This window comes from Pan troglodytes, chromosome 6 (genome assembly GCF_028858775.2).
Source record: "Pan troglodytes isolate AG18354 chromosome 6, NHGRI_mPanTro3-v2.0_pri, whole genome shotgun sequence".
NCBI lineage: Eukaryota > Metazoa > Chordata > Mammalia > Primates > Hominidae > Pan > Pan troglodytes.
The window spans coordinates 118483480-118504971 of record NC_072404.2 but is presented as its reverse complement, the minus strand read 5'-3'; the positions used below and the strand labels follow the sequence as shown (position 1 = coordinate 118504971).

At 39.6% G+C, this 21492-nt stretch overlaps 1 protein-coding gene across 5 annotated transcripts in view; it reads left to right on the top strand.

Moving 5' to 3' along the window:
* The window catches only part of NAPEPLD (N-acyl phosphatidylethanolamine phospholipase D), a 51487-nt gene that overhangs the window by 15193 nt on the left and 14802 nt on the right, over positions 1-21492 (top strand). For all 5 annotated transcript variants that reach the window (XR_010158652.1, XR_010158653.1, XM_016957950.4 and 2 more), the window contains exons 2-3: positions 7607-7916; positions 16188-16834. Coding sequence is in view for 3 of the 5 variants with exons in the window: in XM_016957950.4 (XP_016813439.1) it covers positions 7607-7916; positions 16188-16834 (957 nt within the window). In the remaining 2 variants the exon portion in view is untranslated. The remainder of the gene's footprint in view (positions 1-7606; positions 7917-16187; positions 16835-21492) is intronic.

Below are 21492 nucleotides of genomic sequence, written 5' to 3'. Positions count from 1 at the left end.
GCCAGGCTGTTCTCGAACTCCTGAGCTCAGGCAGTCTGCCCACCTCGTCCTTCCAAAGTGCTAGGATTACAGGTGTGAGCCACTGCTCCCGGCCTCAACGATTTGCATTTTTTTTTTTTTTTTGAGGTGGGGTCTCACTCTGTCACCCAGGCTGGAGTGCAGTGGCATGATCTCAGCCCACTGCAACCTCCACCTCCTTAGTTCAAGTGATTCTCCTGCCTCAACCTCCCGAGTAGCTGGGGTTACAGGCACGCACCACCACTCTTGGCTAAGTTTTTTTTTTTTTTTTTTAATAGGGTTTTGCCATGTTGGCCAGGCTGGTCTCGAATTCCTGTCCTTGGCCTCCCAAAGTATTGGGATTACAGGCATGAGGCACCACAACTAGCCAGCAATTTCCATATGTATAGCACTTTGAACTACTAACTCATGGTCTCCTTAAATGACTAACAGACATTTAAAACAACGTTTAGGAGTTACAATCTTTACTGAACAGATGAATAAGCCCAAGTTTAGAGAGGCTGAGTTACTCCCCGCAAGCTAACATCTCTAGTTAATAGTAGAACTGGAGTCCAGTTTTTCTGACTCCTAACTAGTGTTCTTTCCACTCTTGTGAAGATAAATTGTTTGGTGATATATATATATATATATATAGATTTATATGTACATATATCTTAATGTATATTATGCGTGTATGTTCTATTTTTGACGCAATAATTGTTATTAAATGTTGTCATACTCTCAGATCCTGTATATTAAGCTTCTGTTTGCTTTGTTTTCTTTTAGCTTCTTAGCAAAACTGGTTGTTTTGCTAAGTCAATAAAGTGTGGTAAGAATGAAGCTCAGTGATAACAGTGCAATGCTTTTTTGGTTGATGAATGTTGTATACATACCTCCCACAGAACATTCCCCTTCTTATTATCCAGTGTACTTCCTGTGCTTGGACGTATCTGCCCTCCCACTGGTTCCCTAAATGCCTCTGGGAGTAATACCAGTATTGCCTGGAATCTTATTGAATGTGAAGGATGGGAACAGTTTAATTTTACCCCCACTGAAGCTCTTTGCAGACATTTCAGTGAATTGACGTAGTTTCATTAGCCATGTTATCTAGCATTGTATCAAAAGGGCCCTTTCTCTTCAATGAGGATAAGGAGAGCAAATACAGAATAGTAAGTTTAATGTTATTTAGTCAGAGATATCTGAAAATACACTTCTGAATACTTTCCAGATTTAACATCAGCATCTTTGTTGTTACGTAATGGACAGGAACTCAATTAGTATTTATTAAATGTCTACTCTGGGAATGATTTGCCGCTTCATAATTTATGAGTATGTTGAAATCCCAAATGTATGTTGTACTACTGTGATTTTTTTCTTTAGCTGTTTACATGATAAAGCAGTGCATTCAATTCTAGGCAGCTGGCAAATCTTAAATGTTGAAAAAAGAAAGCATGAAACATTTGCTTTTGAAATAGAGAATTCTTATTTTTTGAAAGCATTTTACCCATATGTGCAGTTATTGAGAGAAAATATTTGTACTTGGCTGACTTGTCTTCACCAAATGTCACAGCTCAGACCTCTCTTTGGTTGGAGACACAGGGATAAGTCCTTCTGCTCTTAAATAGGCAATTAATCTTCAAAAAATGTAGAGAATGTCCTTGATAATTACTAGATGGACTTTATGTTATCCTTTTTGTAATACATTGTTCTTTAAAAAAGAACATTTGTTTTATTTTTTATTTTTATTTATTTATTTATTTTGAGACGGAGTCTCACTCTGTCGCTCAGGCTGGAATCTCGGCTCACTGCAACCTCTGCCTCCTGGGTTCAAGCGATTTTCCTGCCTTAGCCTCCTGAGTAGCTGGGACTACAGGCATACACCACCATGCCTAGCTAATTTTTGTATTTTTAGTAGAGAGGGGTTTCACCATGTTGGCCAGGCTGGTCTCGAACTCCCGACCTGAGGTGATCCACCTGCCTCGGCCTGCCAAAGTGCTGGGATTACAGGCATGAGCCACCGTGCCTGGCTAGAACATTTGTATTTTATATTTAAAATAGAATTGTCACAGGGGTTTGTTACCTTTAAATTTTCTTCTGGATTCTACTTTTCTAGAACAAATTTAGCATTTGGTATGTTTATAACTAACTTGTTCACAGAGGGAAAGAGGATGAGCAATTAATTATGCTTCTGATTATATTTAATTATCAAGAGCAATGTTTTCACTCCTGTCCCAACGTATTTATTTTCCAACACAAAATGCTATATTTCATCCATTTTGAGATAGACATTTTATTCACATTTTAACACCACTGATATCACTATATGTCATGTATAACGTGTGACCTAACTATAACTGATAACATTTTTACTTCCTTAGTGGCACATGACACATCAGGGTGCCTTACAATTCATGGTATTTGTACTTATTTATTACTTATTTGTTTAGATTGCTCTTTCAGAATTCATGGATCTTAAATTGAATCAAAATCAGTACAATGGAAAGATCTTTATCAAGTTTTAAAGCACTTTTTGAAACACAGGTTGTTTACAGTGTTTGTGTATTCATGTACACATCTACTTGCAGTTGGTGTTGGCCTGAAATCAAGGGTGGATTATTTTCATTTACATTGTTAATTTTGGAAACAGTTACATAACAAGAAATAGTTTGAAATTTGCCACATTTAATTACAGGAACTCTAGCTAGATATGTTAAGGGGTTTGTCAAGCTTGAAGAGCTCAAAGCTAGTTAACACAGGACCATACAGACAACCCACTCTTCCTCATTCCTACTTTTTCTGTCATTTTATCTGTGGTCTTCTGAGTGCCCAGAAGACACTGGGCATGAGGAGCGTTCTTGTGTGACCCACTCTCGGGCTGAGGCTCCTTTGTCACTGGAGCACCTGTTGGCAGAGCGTGTCATTTTGCACATTCAGCAAATGGGCTCCCAGTATTTTTCCTCCAGAAAAACCAGTCCAGAGTTTGAAGGCTCAGGTTTTATGTGCTTCTGCTCCTTCTTGCCCTTTCAACAGTGCATCGTGTGAAATGGTGCTTCATAGTTTGATCATTTTGTGTTGCTTTAACATCTGTCATGGATGGCAGTCCATAATCCTGTGACTGTACATTTCCCCGTAGCCCAAGGATATGACAATGTGGCCGTTGGTCGTCCTGAAGTGGGTACATGATACATCTGAGGAAATAGTTTCGGGCCGTGTTTATGGAGCAGGGGAGAGTGTGGAGAGTGTGGGTAGGGTTAGAAACACAGACCCTGTGAACCATCATGCTGACCTTTGCCCTCAAAAAACCCTTTGGAGGTTTTTTCATTTTGTTTGTATCAGATTTTTTTGTTTTTTAAAGAGCATTTCTGAAAACTGGACTTTGTGTGTGTTAGGGGAGGGGGTTTGTTAGGAGAGGATGGTTATTTGGTAATGAGACCTGTTTCCACAGATTGATTGGGGTGAAAGACTGAGTGGATGGAAGGTGAGGAAATGGAGATAGTGTGAATAGACAACTTTGAAAAAGCTTATTATTTAGAGAGAAGAAAGATCACTGCACCAATTTTTTCTTTTCTCTTCTTTTTGTTTCTTTTCTTTCTTTCTTTCTTTGAGACGGAGTCTCGCTCTGTCACCCAGGCTGGAGTGCAGTGGCATGATAACAGCTCACTGCAGCCTCAACTTCCTGGGCTCAAGTGATCCTCCCAGTAGCTGGGACTACAGGCCTGCAACACCACCGTGGGCTAATTTATTTATTTTTATTTATTTATTTTATTTTTATTTTTATTTTTTATTTTATTTATTTATTTATTTTTACCCCTAAAGCAGCCTGAATCCATTTCCTTTGGGTGTCAATGAGGACTTTCTCTTGGGTTCTTGCTTTCCCATGACCTCAAACCCTTCTCAAACTCACTGGGTCACAATCCACCTTGATTAGTGGTGCTGCCATTTCTGACTCTTCCCACTCTCCTCCTGACCAACCAGCCCTACAAAGTCCAAAATTTGTGACTGTCCAAATACTCTCAAGTCTTATTGATTCATCTTCTTTATTGTCTCTTGGATTTATTCTGCTTTTTCTCATTGCACTGCCTCCTCATCTTTTGACTGGGTTGCTATTCACTATTAAAAAGTGGGGATTATAATACCTACCTTGAGGGTTTGCTAGGAGCATGAGTTTAAATGAAATAGGTGAAATATGTGGCATGGTGGTTCAGTGTTATTGGGTGTTCTAGGCTTCTGTTTTCATTCAATCCATCTCCCAAGCTCCAGTTTTTAGCCACTTCCTTTCTTTTTAATCCTGCTATCAGAGTTGTCTTCCCTAAGTACATCATTTTTTTTTTTAGACGGAGTCTCCGCAACCTCCGCCTCCTGGGTTCAAGCAATTCTCCTGCCTCAGGCTCCCAAGTTGCTGTGACTGCAGGCATGCGCCACCACGCCCGACTAATTTTTGAATTTTTAGTAGAGACGAGCCTTCACTGTGTTGACCAGGCTAGTCTCGAACTCCTGACCTCGTCATCCACTCGCCTCGGCCTCCCAAATGGCTGTGATTACATGCATGAGCCACTGTGTCCAGCCCTTAAGTACACAGCCTTTTAAGTGTGTTCAGTGTTTCCCCATTGCTTGCAGTGTAGCCTAACCTCCTTAGAGGGAGTCCAGGCTCACAATCTAGTCCCATCTTTACTGTCCAGTCTTTTAACCCTTTATTGTCTTGACTTTCACAAACCTTCCTTGCTTTTTTTTTTTTTTTTCCTTGAGACAGAGTCTCACTGTCACCCAGGCTGGAGTGCAACAGCGCGATCTCGGCTCACTGCAACCTCTGCCTCTAGGGTCCAAGTGATTCTCCTGCCTCAGCCTCCTGAGTAGCTGGGATTGCAGGCACAGGTCCACCACGCCCGGCTACTTTTTGTATTTTTAGTAGAGACAGGGTTTCACCATCTTGGCCAGGCCAATCTTGAAGAACTCCTTGTCTCAGGTGAGTCATCTGCCTTGGCCTCCTGAAGTGCTGGAATTATAGGCGTTGAGCCACTGCGCCTGGCCCTTCCTTGCTTTTTATGTCCTAGCTACATTAGACCACTAGATGTTGTTCAAAACCCTATTTTGATGTTGTCTTTGTGGTCTTTGAATCAAAGTGTCCTTTTTTCCTTTCTCCCTTATCCCTTCATTGTTTAAAACAATGAGCCAAACATTTATTAATGTATTTGGTAGAATTGTGATATATATGTGTATATATATACATACATATGTATATGTATATGACAAATACAGATATCTCATAAGCTGTTTTATCATGACAAGGAGTAGCATGAGGTCACTTCTGCCATCTGTTGGACATATTGTCTTTTTGAGAAGTAACTTAAACTCTCTAAACTTGTACATTTTCATCTGTTAAACGAAGTGAGGTTCAGATGGATGGTCATTGTTTCTGCTCTTTGTAAAGTCCTTGGCCTGAACTTAATTATAACCCAGAAAAAGTGATTCTATGAGAGCTTACTCTCCGAGACCACTTTAAGTTCTAGAATAACTTAAAGAATTTAGCTATAATCCTAGCACTTTGTGAGTCCGAGGAAGCAAGCAGATTGCTTGAGCCCAGGAGTTCCAGGTCAGCCTGGGTAACACGGTGAAACCCCATCTCTACTAAAAAATAAAAAAATTAGCCAGGCATGGTGGCACACACCTGTGGTCCCAGCTACTTGGGAGGCTGAGGTGGGAGAATACCCTGAGCCCGGGGAGGTTGAGGCTGCAATGAGCCGTGATTGAGCCACTGTATTCCAGCCTGGGTGACAGAGTGAGACCCTGTCTCAAAAATAAAAAAAATAAACAATTTAGATGTATGGCCAGTTAACAAGATTAGGGAAAAGAAGAATGAGCATTTGTGAGTGCCAAGTACATTATGTACCTGTGCCATTTGATCCTTTGAGAGAAACCTCCACAGGTAGGTAGATAGTTTACCGGGAGAAAATGGAGGATGAGAAAGGGTAAGCTATTTGCCCAAAGTATAAATCTTGTTAGACTCTCTCTTAACTCTTGAGCTCTCCCACATACAGCGATGGCTGAGCAACAGCGTGTGCTTTAGCTTTAGTCAGCTGGGGTTTCTTTTCTTCACAGTGATTCTTCTCTAGATTACAGACTGCTTACTCTAGACAGTTTGGAAAAAAAGTTTTGGTTCTGTGTACGTGTTCATCCTAGGGTTTGTGTTTTTTCCCTTTCTTTCTGGGGCAGTATTTCTATTTAAACACCATTGTAGCCATAAAAATAATATTTGGCTTTCTGTTGCTGTGCTCATTTCCTTATTTCCACTTATAAAATGTGCTGTGTGTGTGCACTGTATTTAAACTAATGAAACAGAAAGCAAATGTTTAACAGAATAAGAAAGAAATGAAATTCATGGCAGATACGTTACTTATCACTTTTGTGTATCTGGAGTCCTATATAGGTCAAAATCAGGGATTTTAATGCCTTGAGTTAAGCAGTAGCAGTAGTAGCAGGAATAACAAGGTCAGCAGCAACAGCTGACATTGATTGAGCTGTGATGTTGGGTTTATGTGTGTGTTACTATGTTTCCAAGTGCCTTACTTGTATTACAGGTCCTCTTAATAAACCTAGGAGGCAAGTAACGTTCTCTCCATTTTATAGGTGAGGAAATCAGGGTACAGAGAGGGTGGGAAACTGGCTCAAGGTCGTATAGCTAGGATACATACTCACTGACTTGGCAGTTCTCATATATTTAAATGTATTTTATTGATCAGTTAAATACATTATTGAAATGTCTCTCAGTTAATGTGTTATCTCCTTTCCAGGGATTTGGACTGGCTGTACTTTCTGGGGGCATTGGTTACAGAATATCTTCAGTGTAAATATGACTAAGCCTAGTGGTGTATATATTCGACTTGCTTGAATTACTAAATTCCCTCAAGGAACTGAAGCAGTCCTTACTATGCATTGTTAACAATAATATTTTCTAAATACATGTATGAAAATATTATAGATTTATGAAGGTGCCTTAATTTATTCCACAGAATGTCATTGAAATGGAAAATTTAATATGCTTACATGCTGGCTGGGGAAATATGTTGTTTTGGATTACAGGAGATAAAGGATTTTTTAAGGGCTTGGCAGTTATGTTAATAGGTAAAGCAAATATCCTTCTTTCTTTCGTGTTTTTTGTTTGTTTGTTTGTTTGTGCAATGGCGTGATCTCAGCTCACCACAACCTCCACCTCCAGGGTTCAAGCGATTCTCCTGCCTCAGCCTCCTGAGTAGCTGGGATTACAGGCATGTGCCACCATGCCTGGCTAATTTTGTATTTTTAGCAGAGATGGGCTTTCTCCATGTTGGTCAGGCTGGTCTCGAACTCCCGACCTGAGGTGATCTGTCTGCCTCGGCCTTCCAAAGTGCTGGGATTACAGGTGTGAGCCACTGCGCCTGGCACATCTTTCTTATTTAGCAAGAAGTAATACTGTATTCTAAAATTGTGCCTTGCAGGAAGAAAGTTTCAGCTAATACAGACATAATATTTTTATAAGTTTAGAGAAATTTTTATTGGCTAACAAATAGTACCTTGTGTTGTGTTTGAATGCCTTTATGTTCAACTCAGTATTTTTCCCCCTTGTTTTTTTTAGTTCTTCACCAAAGGACATGGATGAAAATGAAAGCAACCAGTCTCTGATGACAAGCAGCCAATATCCTAAAGAAGCAGTAAGAAAACGTCAAAATTCAGCACGGAATTCCGGAGGAAGTGATTCTTCTAGGTTTTCTAGGAAAAGCTTCAAACTGGATTATAGACTAGAAGAAGATGTAACTAAATCCAAGAAAGGAAAAGATGGGAGATTTGTGAATCCGTGGCCAACATGGAAAAACCTCTCTATTCCAAATGTTCTCAGATGGCTGATAATGGAGAAAGATCACAGCAGTGTTCCAAGTTCTAAAGAGGTAGCGTTTGGCTTTTTTGAGTGCTTTATATTTGCTCTTCATATATGACACTCTAGTTATTTGAGCCCTTGTATATCATAAGGCATAGAATTAGGTCTGAGGAGATAAAGTGGATAGGTGTAACCTAGGCCCTAAAGTTCATCGTTCAGTAGCAGAGTACATATAGGAATAACCAACCCTGATCTGGTGGCAACTAGAGGTAGGAACAGAGTGCTTTAGAGGTACAGGAAAGAACGTGATGCTGACAGGAAGAGCTGGAGATGGCTTCACAGAGGAGGTGAATATTTCAGCTGGGCCTAGACAACTAAAAAGTATTTTGACAGTGATTTTCCAGGTAGATGATGGCATGAACAAGGTCATGAAGGTGAGACAGTGTATTACATGCTCTGGAAGGTAGTAGCCTGGTACGTGTGTGGAATATGGATCATGAGGGTGAAGGCATGGCCTAGAGTGCTTGGCTTTTAACCCTTGGATAAGGCTACCAAAGCTGTGAAAGGGAGCTTCAGATGACCTTTCCAGACCTTGAAAAGTTGACTTTAGGTTCCTAGCCTTTAAATGTACTAGTTTTACTTAAGATGATTCTACTTGGCCTTCTCCTATTCTGTTAGAATAGACAGATCACAGTTTTGGGTTAAGTTGATTTCATGGTTTACATTGAGTATATCAATATTTTTCATTGGTGAATGAAGTAAGTACTATGACTGTGTCTCCTTTCCTTATATACCTCTCCCTCTGCTGTGTTAACAACATCTCTTTCATCTGCTTGACTTTCTGTGTATTTATGACGATTATTTCCCTGCCTCCTATGGCCTCTCAATGCCATTTTCCTGAGGGAAAGACTCTCAGGTGGTCGTTCAGCAGTGGGCTGTAGTCTGAGCTGATGCCTTCCCAGGGTCTCTGCCGACTTCCATTCTAGGGCACCCTTCACCAGCCTCCTGGGCTCCCTTGTGTCTTCTATGGTCACCCTTGTTTTCTGCATCCCACTTGTTCCTCTTTCTGTGTCATTTTCTCATTTTGGTGGAGCATATTTTCAGTGAACTTCCTGAGAAAGGGTACATGGAAAGTAAGTTTTTTGAATTCTTGCTTGTCTGAAATGTCTTTATTCTCATTCATAATTGATAATTTGGATATAGAATTTTTGTTTAGAAACAGTTTTCTCTCAGAATTTGAGAGTATTGCCTCCATAACTTTATTTCTAGTATGGCTGTGGGGAAGTTCAGTGCCATCCTTACTCTTGATCCTTTGAACAGGCCCTTTGTTTTCTCTCTAGAGACTTTGAGAATCCTCTCTTTGGCACCAGTGTTCTGAAAATTGCCATGATGTGTAGTTCTTTATTTATTCATTGTGCTCTGTGTGTGGTGGGCCCTTTCAGTCTGAAAATCCATTTCCTTCAGTTCTAGGAAATTTCATCTGTATCTTTGAAAATGTCCTTCCCTATATCTTTTTATTCTAAAATGACTATTAGTTATAGTAGTTCTATTTTGGACCTCCTGGATCAATTCTCTGTAATTTAAGAAAATTTCTTCTATGTTTTATCTTTTTAAAAATATTACATGGCTAGGTGCAGTAGCTCATGCCTATAATACCCACACTTTGGGAGGCTGAGGCAGGTGGATTGCTTGAGCTGAGGAGTTCGAGACCAGCCGGGGCAACATAGCAAAATGCCATCTCTACCAAAAAAAAAAAAAAAATACAAAAAATACAAAAAATTAGCCAGGTGCAATAGAGTGTGCCTGTAATCCCAGCTACTTGGGAGGCTGAGGCAGGAGAATCACCTGAGCCTGGGAGGCAAAGGTTGCAGTGAGCCAAGATCGTGCCACTACACTCCAGCCTGGGTGACAGAGCAAGACCCTGTCTCAAAAAACAAAACAAAACAAAAAAAAATTGCATTCTGAGGAGTTGGCCCCTGGGAGGAATGATGCTAGGTGCAGATGCAGTGTGGCTTTTGATGGTGCCTTATGGACAGTTGTGTCCCAAAGGAGGGATGAGGATAACTGCTGAGGTCCTAAAGAGCAAGCCTAACTTTAGCCGTTGGCACATAGGCATTAAACAGAAGCCTGGAAGTTGAAATGATAGAATCGTACTTGTCTAGACTAGCTTTATGGTTTTATTACTGGTAACGTTTTTATCTGTTGATTGAGTGCAGATTTTTGGAGACCTTTTAAAGGTATAGAGAATCGGCTTGACAACAGTGCACATGGAGCAAGTTTTAAAGAAGCAAAGAACTCAAAATTCATGCTTGGAGAAGTGCAGGCAGACCTGATTTCCTAAAGAGGTCTAGGGTTTTTAATGACCACAGATAGCAAGCAAGCATGCAGCTTACCCCTTGATAGGGTCTCACTCTGTCACCCAAGCTGGAGTGCAGTAGCCCTTTGAGGCTCACTACAGCCTCAAACTCCCGGGCTCTAGTGACCCTCAGCCTCCCAGTGGTTTTTGTACACAGCCTGATGGAGTTTCATGGCAGAGAAGATTAATTAAACAATGTCTTTCAATTTTAATAAATTTCAGCAATTTGAAAAAAATTTGCATTCTGAAAAATTTCCTCAAGAATTTGTTTCATTTTTATTTTTTATTATTATTATTATTATTATTTTTGAGACAGAGTCTCACTCTTTTTGCCCAGGCTGGAGTGCACTGGCGCCATCTTGGCTCACTGCAACCTCTGCCTCCCGGGTTCAAGTGATTCTTCTGCCTCAGCCTTGTGAGTAGCTGGGACCATGGGCGCCTGCCACCACGCCTGGCTAATTTTTTTTTGTATTTTTAGTAGAGATGGGGTTTCACCATGTTTGGCCAGGCTGGTCTTGAACTGCTGACCTCAGGTGATCCACCCTCCTTGGCTTCCCAAAGTGCTGGGATTACAGGCATGAGCCACTGTGCCTGGCCCTATTTGTTTCATTTTTAAACCTTGTGTCTCGTAGAGTCGTAGGGATGACTGAAAATGTCACCATATACAATTTTTTAATAAAACTAGAAAATATGAATACTCTGATTGCAACCATTCATAAAATAGAACTACAAGTACAGATCATAATGTTAACAGTGGTTATAATATCTGCATGTTGATATAATGATGGCAACTATTTATATTTTTCTGCATTTTCCACATATTAAGAGCATTTTCTCTTATAATCAAGGAGTTTAAAAATACTAAGCCATTTTGATAGATCTTATACTCTTAATACACATGGCAAAAATGTCAAACATTGGCATCAATAATTAATTGAATTGGAGTTATTTTGGTAACATGTATCTTTATTCAGTGTTCACATATATCTTACAAATGTGAAAAAGAAAAATGTTATTTTTTAATTTAAAAAATCTGAGTTGCAGATTACAGTATAGGTAGTAAAGTTTTCTAAGATGGTGAAAATGTACCTTCAGTTGGAAGAAAAGTATTACTGTGTCTTCTTTAAAAGTGATATTTTAAAAACATGGTTTAAATGGATTTGAGTCACATCTTTCTTTTTTGTCTCATTAATACACACAAACACATACTCTTAAAATAGTAAGTATGTTAAGAAGATATGAGTTTCATTGTTTAATTTTAATGTAAGTTAATATTTATGCCATCGAAGGAGCATGGCTTAGTGAAAGAGAGGTCTTTTGAGTCAGGAAGACCTAGATTTCACTCCTGATTGGGTACTTACCTCTTGCATGACTTTGGCAAGTTTCTTAGTGACCCCAGTCTGCCTTGGTCTGGTCATCTGTAAAATGGCAGTAATATTTGCTTCACAAATTTAGATGACACAGTATACCTAAAGCACCTTGCAAAGAGTAGCTATTGAACGAACGTTAGGATTTTTCCCTTTTCCCGAGAAAAGTAAAACATTAACTAGTGTACTGGTTAATTATGAGTCTTGGGATTTTCCGTTTTGCAGCTTTCAAAAAGGAAGACCAGCCAAGAAAGTCTTGATCTAGCCATGAAAATGCCACGTGAGTGATTAGTTTCCTCAAGTAAACAAGAGTCCATCCTCTCCCCACCCCTTTTTCTATATGCTTTTTCTTTCTTTCTTCCTTTTTTTTTTTTCTAAGACGGAGTTTTGCTCTTGTTGCCCAGGCTGGAGTGCAGTGGTGCAATCTTGGCTCACTGCAACCTTCGCCTCCTGGGTTCAAGCGGTTCTCCTGCCTCAGCCTCCCGAGTAGCTGGGATTACAGGCATGCACTACCACACCTGGCTAATTTTGTATTTTTAGTAGAGACAGGGTTTCTCCATGTTGGTCAGGCTGGTCTCAAACTCCTGACCTCAGGTGATCCACCCACCTTGGCCTCCCAAAGTGCTGGGATTACAGGCGTGAGCCGCTGTGCCTGGTCTATTATTATTTTTTAATTATTATTTATTATTATTTTTAAATAGAGACAGGATCTCACTATGTTGCCCTGCTGGTCTCAAACTACTGGCCTCAAGCAGTCTTCTAGCCTAGGCCTCCTGAAGTGTTGGGATTACAGGCATGTACCACAGCACCAGCCTTAAACTTTTAAAAATCATTTTATTAACATGATATAGGCTTCACATATTTAAAATGCATAATTTAATGAGTTTTGACATATGTATATACCCACGAAAAGATCACCACAATCAAGATAATGAACATATATATTATCCCCAAAAGTTTCCTTGTGTCCTTTTGAAATTCATACCCCCTTATTCTCCCAACCTGGACCCCAGGCTGTTACTTTTTACGAAAACATGTTATTAAATGAGATTTAATGAGAGGAAGTATGGTTTACTACAGTGGGTCTGGCTGGGTGACCTTGCCTGAGTGCTGTAACTTCCCTAATTCATTGTATTCTTACCTGCAGAATGGAGCTGGTTTACAGGACCTACTTCCAGTGTTGTGGCTGTAGCCAGTAGCTGTTAGTACAGTGTCTAGCACATAATAAGCACTTCATAAATGGTAGCTGTTGTTAATAGTATTTTGTTTTGTGTTATGCTAAAGTACTTGATACATTAGGTAGTTCATCATCATTATGTGCCCAATATGATGCCAAGTACGAGTACTTAGTAGGTACTCAGTTTATATTCATTCCCTCTCCCTTTCCTCATTAATTCTGGATAAGTATACCTCTTGGCATATGTCATTGTTCACTAACCCTAACTACCAAATTTAAGAACTGATTGAAATTTGACATTCATTCATTTACTCATCCATTCAACAAATTTTGTTGAGCACATGCTGTGTTTCATTAATCAAACTGAGCACTGAATGATTCCACCTTTCATAAGACATGGGACAAATTCTGTGTACACATAACCAGAATATCCAGAGGAGATGTGTGAATAGGGAGATATGGAAGTTGAGAGGCAGGAGTAAGTGCTTCTAGCTGTGGGACTCAAGAGATGGCCCGAAGGGATAAGGGGGAAGATAATTTAACCTGAGAAATGGGATGAGTACCGTGCAGGGTTCTTGAGCTCAGTCTAGGAGTGGGAAGCAGTCTCCATGTAGGTGGGGCACAGCACATGTGGAAGAGGAGCATGAAACAGCCCGAGAGAATTGGGGCAGTCCCTGGGCAGCTCACTGCTGGGCTGAGGAGGTGAGACAGACTTTGTCAGGCAGTAGAGAGCCAGTGGAGATTTTGCAGCAGAGGAGACTTAAGTTATACCTTAAGTTGGCTGTTTTTGAGGTGGCTCTTGTGCATGGATTGAGTTGACAGGCAGATAGTTGAGCAATCTGGAGAGCTTTGAATGTCTGAATATTTCTTAGCATCTTAACTAGGTTAGTAGCTCCACGGAAATGCAAAAGATTGGTAACATTGGTGCCTGGTTGGTTGTCAGGGTTGGAACTTTCTTGCTTTTTCTTTTGGACTACTTGTAGAGTGCTTATTATGTCCCAGCCACTCGTAATTCTATCCTCACAGGAATGAAGCATAGGTACAATTATTACACCTGTTTTCCAGATGAGGAAACTAAAGGTTTAAGTGGCTAAGAGAAACCTTTTTGTCCTCCACCTGTGCTGCTCCTTCTCTTCCTGTCCAGGCCTTCTTCCCATTCAGACTCACTCTCTCATTGACCTCTCAGTTTCCCTTCACCAGCATCTCCCCATCTGCCCTCTTTTGTCTGTGTCTACCGGTGTATCCTTTGCTCAGGTCCTCATCTCTTCATATCTTGGCAACTGTTGTGACACTCTCCATGCCATCATTTGGACTCTAGAATTGTTTTATCTAAACATAATTGGGTCATGTCTGTGTGTGTGTGTGCACACGTGTGTGCACATGCACGCATGTGTACGTGTGTGTGTGCACGTGTGAGGGCAAAAAGATACCTCCTAGGCCTGGCGTGGTGGCTCACACCTGTAATCCTAGCACTTTGGGAAGCAGATCGCTTCAGCCCAGGAGTTCGACGCCAGCTTGGGCAACATGGTAAAACCCACCCTGTCTCTACAAAAAAAAAAAAAAGATGCTTCCTCATTGTCTTAGAGTGAAGCATGATGCTCAAGGCTCTTACTGTGTTCCCATCTTTATAGATTTAGTTTGTCCCCTGCCCTCAAACACCACATTCCTGTTTGGCTCTGTACCTTTGCTTGGGTGGTTTCTCTACTTGAAATGCCCTTCTTCCTTTTCTCTGCATCATGAGTTTCTCATCATTCTTCAGGAACTCACACAAGTCACTGTGTCTGTGATGCCTTTGGCAACTGGGCTCTTCATTCCTTCTTATCAGGCTATAACATGACCTGTATTTTAACTACTTATCCAGTACCACACCCTTTCAAAGTTGATTTAGTGGCAACTTACAAACATACATAAAGCAGTAAAAAAAGAATTGGATGAGGTATAGAATTACTATACCTAGCCAGTCTAGGAGCAAAATGGACTATTAGACTAGAAAAATAAAATAAAGCCAAGAATAAAGTTAATAAAGAAATATGTTCCATCATGTGCTGCACGTTGCTGCAGGTGGCCTCAGCTTTTCCTCTGAACTTCCTAGTTAAAGAGAGAAGTAGCATGAAATCTTAAGAGTTTTCCCAGTGACAGAAATGACAAAGCCAGGTGCTCTGGAGAAGAATTTTTCCTGAAACGAGATGGGAGAGAAATGTTTCTGGGGTAAGTAGGAAGGTGGAGGTGGTACCAAGTCTGCAGCCTGAACACATACATGGCGAGTATCATGAGGTGGCTTCCTATGAGAGACCTCCATGCAGCTATATAGCATGGTACCAGAGCACAATTCAGTAAAAGAGCTTTATAAAAGCCAGGACTGTGATGCTGCAACCTTGCCACTTTTTGTTGGCCTAGCTTAATCCAAGTATAAAATGTAGAATAACCAAGGAATAATACTCTTCACGCTTTGTTATAGTTATTGTTTTATATCCATTTACGGCCCCCCCTTATCTCAGTGATCAGCTTCTCACAGGAAGGGATCATATTCATGTTGATTTGATTAATGGTAGAAAATCAGAAAGGTAAGGAATGAGGAAAACAATTTATGACTGTGATTTGTCCAGGAATCATCACAGCGCTCCATTTTGAATTATAGGTACTCAGAAAGTGAGATTCAGGCCAGGCACAGTGGCTCATGCCTATAATACCAGCACTTTGGGAGGGCAAGGCAGGATGATTGCTTGAGCCCAGGAGTTCAAGACCAATCTGGGCAACATAATGAGACCCTGTCTCTACAAAAAATAAAAAATTAGCTGGATATGGTGGTGCTGTGTGCCTGTGATCCCAGCTGAGAGGTTGAGGTGGGATGATCACTTGACCCTGGGGGGTTGTGGCTGTAGAGAGCTGTGATTATGCCACTGCACCCCAGCCTGGGTAACAGAGCGAGAGCCTGTCTCAGACAAAAGAAAAAAAAAAAAAAAGAAAAATATCAGATTCATGATTCATGTCTGAGAGCCAAGAGCTACAAATAAATGGTCATAAGCTTTCTTTACTATTTCCAGGGACTGACCTGCTTTTAGGGCAGTTTTTAGCAGCAAATACATCAGCTGAGTAGAATGGCAATAGAAAAATGACTGCATCTAGGCCAGTCTACTTCTGGCAGTACTGAAGAGAGCCTTTAAAAAATTAATACATTTAGCAGCACTCAAAGTTTTAAATTTAATTTTCTCTTTTGCATTTGGGAGGAAGAAGATTACCATATTATCATGATTATTAAGTCAGATTCAGAAAGAAGTATGCATTTTCAAGAAAAAAGCAAAAGTGTAGCAAGTTTATTGAATGACTTTAGTTCTCTAAAAACAGCGCTTCTTGCCATTATTTAGGTCAAAATGTGGACTATGATGATATAATACTTTTTTTTCTAACTACTCTTTTGTCTTGCTTTCTTTATACACAAAGGAACTAGACAAAGAACTCCCAGTGCTTAAGCCATATTTTATCACTAACCCTGAAGAAGCTGGAGTGAGGGAAGCTGGCTTAAGAGTCACATGGCTGGGACATGCCACGGTAATGGTGGAAATGGATGAGCTCATATTTCTCACGGATCCCATCTTTAGCTCTCGTGCTTCACCATCGCAGTACATGGGTCCAAAGCGATTTCGTCGTTCCCCGTGCACAATAAGTGAACTCCCTCCAATAGATGCGGTCCTTATCAGTCACAACCACTATGACCATCTGGACTACAATTCTGTCATTGCTTTGAATGAGCGATTTGGTAATGAGTTGAGATGGTTTGTGCCTTTGGGTCTCCTTGACTGGATGCAAAAATGTGGCTGTGAGAATGTGATTGAGTTGGACTGGTGGGAGGAGAATTGTGTCCCCGGACATGATAAGGTCACCTTTGTCTTTACACCTTCCCAGCACTGGTGTAAAAGGACTCTAATGGATGACAACAAGGTGCTATGGGGCAGCTGGTCTGTCTTGGGGCCTTGGAATCGATTTTTTTTCGCAGGAGATACTGGTTATTGCCCTGCTTTTGAAGAGATAGGAAAAAGATTTGGACCTTTTGACCTTGCAGCTATTCCCATCGGAGCTTATGAACCGAGGTATGTAGACTTCCAAAGAAAACATTCCTGCTATGTGATAAATTAACTGAATTTAAAAGTAAAGCAATTATGATTTTTGTGACACTGTAATTTATGATTTTAATGGTGGACTTTGTTATACATGATTGGGGGTTGGTAGGTCAGATTCAATTAGATTTTATTTTTAAATATTTTAAATTAAATATTTTTTAAATTGACAAGTAAAAATTGTGTATGTGGTGTGCAACATGATGTTTTGATATATATATGCATTGTGGAATAACTAAATCAAACTATTTTACATGTGCATTATCTCACATACTTATGTTTTTGTGGTGAGAATTAAAATATTTTAATTATAGTCATATGAGTTAAAAAAATTACTCAAAATCAGGGATGATGTTACCATAAGAAAGGGATCAAGGTTTAAAGAATTACTATACCTAGCCAGAAGTTCACATACCATTCAACTAAACTGGTCAGCCAGTAATAAAACCTACTCTTATTCTTTCCCATGGAGAATACTTTCTTTATATAACCACCTTTTGCTCCATAACTTGAGTGCCCCAATCCCCTGTCCTACAGCTCTCCTACGTTTAGCAAAGAGAAAAAGCAAGGAATTGGCCTATAGCATTAGTCCCTGGTGAGGGTTTTATTTCAGTCAGCACTGAAGTTAATCTGGTCATGGTGTTGTTGTACTACTCACCACTCATCCTCCAACCTTGACATACTATTGACCTATTTCAGAGCAGCGAAAGGTCACACTCTCATTGGACACCTAGGAGACTCATCCACTGTCTTTGTTTTCCTTAATATTCTCTGTTTAGGGAAAAGAGAAGTGATTTCAAAGAATTAAGTTAGATTTCAGTCAACTCTGGTTTATATGTGCAAATAAAGAGAAAACAAAACACTAATAGTAACAAAGCAATGGATAATTTTAAAAATATTGTATTCTATAGTGCCTGGACAGATACATACAACAACATTTTGTTTAGGTAATTCCATAAGCGGAAGAACAAGTATTTCTCTAATACATAGATGAATTGAATGAATCTAAACTTTTGTTTTCATCTGATTTTGTTATTTGCTAAATTTTTACATTCACTGAAACGATTTTGTCCCTATTTTTATTTACTAATGCTTATTTATCCCTTTTTGTTTTTTGCTAGTTTCCTTATTTGGAGGGGCTAGATATTTTTACCCTTTTTTGGTTCTTGATAATTATTAAAATGATTACAAATCAGTATTGGTGCTTGAATTTTACTTTTCTAATTAAATAGTTATAATTCTAATGAAACCTCTCAAAACCTGTCAACTTATATATTTTTAGAACTGTTACAAATCAGTTATGTATTTGTAACATAAAATTGGTCTTTACTCAATGTATGTTCCTTTTTTGGTTGGTTGTTTGAGATGGAGTCTCACTCTGTTGCCCACGTTGGAGTGCAGTGGCACGATCTCGGCTCACTGCAGCCTCTGTCTCTGGGTTCAAGTGATTCTCCTGCCTCAACCTCCCAAGTAGCTGGGACTACAGGCGCCTGCCACCATGCCTGGCTAGTTTTTTTATGTGTGTTTTTAGTAGAGACAGGGTTTCACCATGTTGGCTAGACTGGTTTTGAACTCCTGACCTCAAGTGATCTGCCTGTCTCGGCCTCCCAACGTGGTAGGATTATAGGTGTGAGCCACCATGCCCGGCTTGATGTATGTTCTTAATAGATTAGAACATCTTTTATTTGTTATGAAAATAAGTTTTCATATGTAGTAATATATAAATTTGTCACATATATTTGTGATGATAAAATATGTACAACCAAATTTACTCACATAATCCCCCTTTCCTGCTTGCATTGCAGGCAAACAGGAAACAACTAAGATGGGAAAAAGACAAGGAGGCTATTATTTGCCCTAAGAGAGTTAAATTGTGGTAGCCTCTAATGTGTAGTGTGTTTCTTTGGTTACTATTAACGGCTTTAGAAATAAGATATTGAATAACGCTTGAGAGTGCTCTATAAATTTAAGATGTTTACACCGAAAACAACTTTCAATAATATGCTTGGAATGTTTCATTCTTACTTTAGGGAATCTCCTGTCACCAGGTATTCTATCCAAGTCAGTTAAGATTTTAACTTTTTATTTTAATTGTTATATCACAGTAAAAAATTTAAATCTATTTCAGGTGGAAAGGAATATATCTATCCCTTTGATTTGCACTAGGATTTAAAAAAAATCAAGAGAGAAACACCAAAAACCATTTTCATCTTTCCCTGAATCCCAAGAGTCAGGAGATATGGCAGAACAGTGCTGCTCTCATTTGCTGTTGAGGAGAACACAGTGGCTTTGTTTTCAGCCTTCTGTAGGACCCAGCAACTCCTAACAGTAAATATCTGTTGCAGATGGATAAACTTCTCCATGATGTCTTCTGTAAAGTGTGGAAGCTCCTGTGCTGAATCCATGTCTGTTGGTCTTCACTGTAGTGTTAGTTGTCACTGGCAGACTAGGATGTAAATAATGTGAATACAGTGTTGTTTTTCCTCCTTGAAACTGATGGCTTGGAAGGCAAAGGATTTGCTTGTAGACAGTACACTTTCTCCTTTATATCAGGAATAATACGTCTTTCTTCTGAAAGTGTTGGTTTTGTTTACTGTTTTGGGAGAATTCTATGAAAGTAGATGATGTTCTCTATGCTTTCCTAAGCCTTGTCTTGTTTAATCCTCACAATACCCTCACATAATGGGGTAAAATTTATATTTCACAGACAAAGAAATAGCAGCTCAGAGAATTTGAACAGACTTTCCAAAGGCATTCTAAGCACTGCAAGAGCTGGGATTCACACCCAAGCCTTCTGCCTCCTGAGCCCTCGCTCTTCCCAAGGCATTAGGCACCCTTTCATTATTTCCTTAATCATTTACCCATTAGTCTGATCTTCTTGCCAAACCGAACACCTCATTGTTCAGTTTTATGATTAAATAAAATTTCTTGAATAGTAATTGGATATTTGGCTCCTGGTCTTTAAATTTTATGTACTAGTTTTTGTTTATTTTTGCTTTAGCAGGTTTTTACAAATTTGTATCAGCAGGACATACAAATTCTTTTGTAATTGGAGCTTTGGTTTTTATTTCTTTACCAATTATTCAGTTTCTTTGATTCATATCGAGGACTGTAAAATATCTACTTTTTTTTTTTTTTTTTTTTTTTTTTATTATACTTTAAGTTTTAGGGTACATGTGCACATTGTGCAGGTTAGTTACATATGTATACATGTGCCATGCTGGTGCGCTGCACCCACTAACTCGTCATCTAGCATTAGGTATATCTCCCAATGCTATCCCTCCCCCCTCCCCCCTCCCCACCACAGTCCCCAGAGTATGATATTCCCCTTCCTGTGTCCATGTGATCTCATTGTTCAATTCCCACCTATGAGTGAGAATATGCGGTGTTTGGTTTTTTGTTCTTGCGATAGTTTACTGAGAATGATGGTTTCCAATTTCATCCATGTCCCTACAAAGGATATGAACTCATCATTTTTTATGGCTGCATAGTATTCCATGGTGTATATGTGCCACATTTTCTTAATCCAGTCTATCATTGTTGGACATTTGGGTTGGTTCCAAGTCTTTGCTATTGTGAATAATGCCGCAATAAACATACGTGTGCATGTGTCTTTATAGCAGCATGATTTATAGTCATTTGGGTATATACCCAGTAATGGGATGGCTGGGTCAAATGGTATTTCTAGTTCTAGATCCCTGAGGAATCGCCACACTGACTTCCACAATGGTTGAACGAGTTTACAGTCCCACCAACAGTGTAAAAGTGTTCCTATTTCTCCACATCCTCTCCAGCACCTGTTGTTTCCTGACTTTTTAATGATTGCCATTCTAACTGGGGTGAGATGATATCTCATAGTGGTTTTGATTTGCATTTCTCTGATGGCCAGTGATGATGAGCATTTTTTCATGTGTTTTTTGGCTGCATAAATGTCTTCTTTTGAGAAGTGCCTGTTCATGTCCTTCGCCCACTTTTTGATGGGGTTGTTTGTTTTTTTCTTGTAAATTTGTTTGAGTTCACTGTAGATTCTGGATATTAGCCCTTTGTCAGATGAGTAGGTTGCGAAAATTTTCTCCCATGTTGTAGGTTGCCTATTCACTCTGATGGTAGTTTCTTTTGCTGTGCAGAAGCTCTTTAGTTTAATTAGATCCCATTTGTCAATTTTGTCTTTTGTTGCCATTGCTTTTGGTGTTTTGGACATGAAGTCCTTGCCCACGCCTATGTCCTGAATGGTAATGCCTAGGTTTTCTTCTAGGGTTTTTATGGTTTTAGGTCTAACGTTTAAATCTTTAATCCATCTTGAATTGATTTTTGTATAAGGTGTAAGGAAGGGATCCAGTTTCAGCTTTCTACATATGGCTAGCCAGTTTTCCCAGCACCATTTATTAAATAGGGAATCCTTTCCCCATTGCTTGTTTTTCTCAGGTTTGTCAAAGATCAGATAGTTGTAGGTAAGCGGCGTTATTTCTGAGGGCTCTGTTCTGTTCCATTGATCTATATTTCTGTTTTGGTACCAGTACCATGCTGTTTTGGTTACTGTAGCCTTGTAGTATAGTTTGAAGTCAGGTAGTGTGATGCCTCCAGCTTTGTTCTTTTGGCTTAGGATTGACTTGGCGATGCGGGCTCTCTTT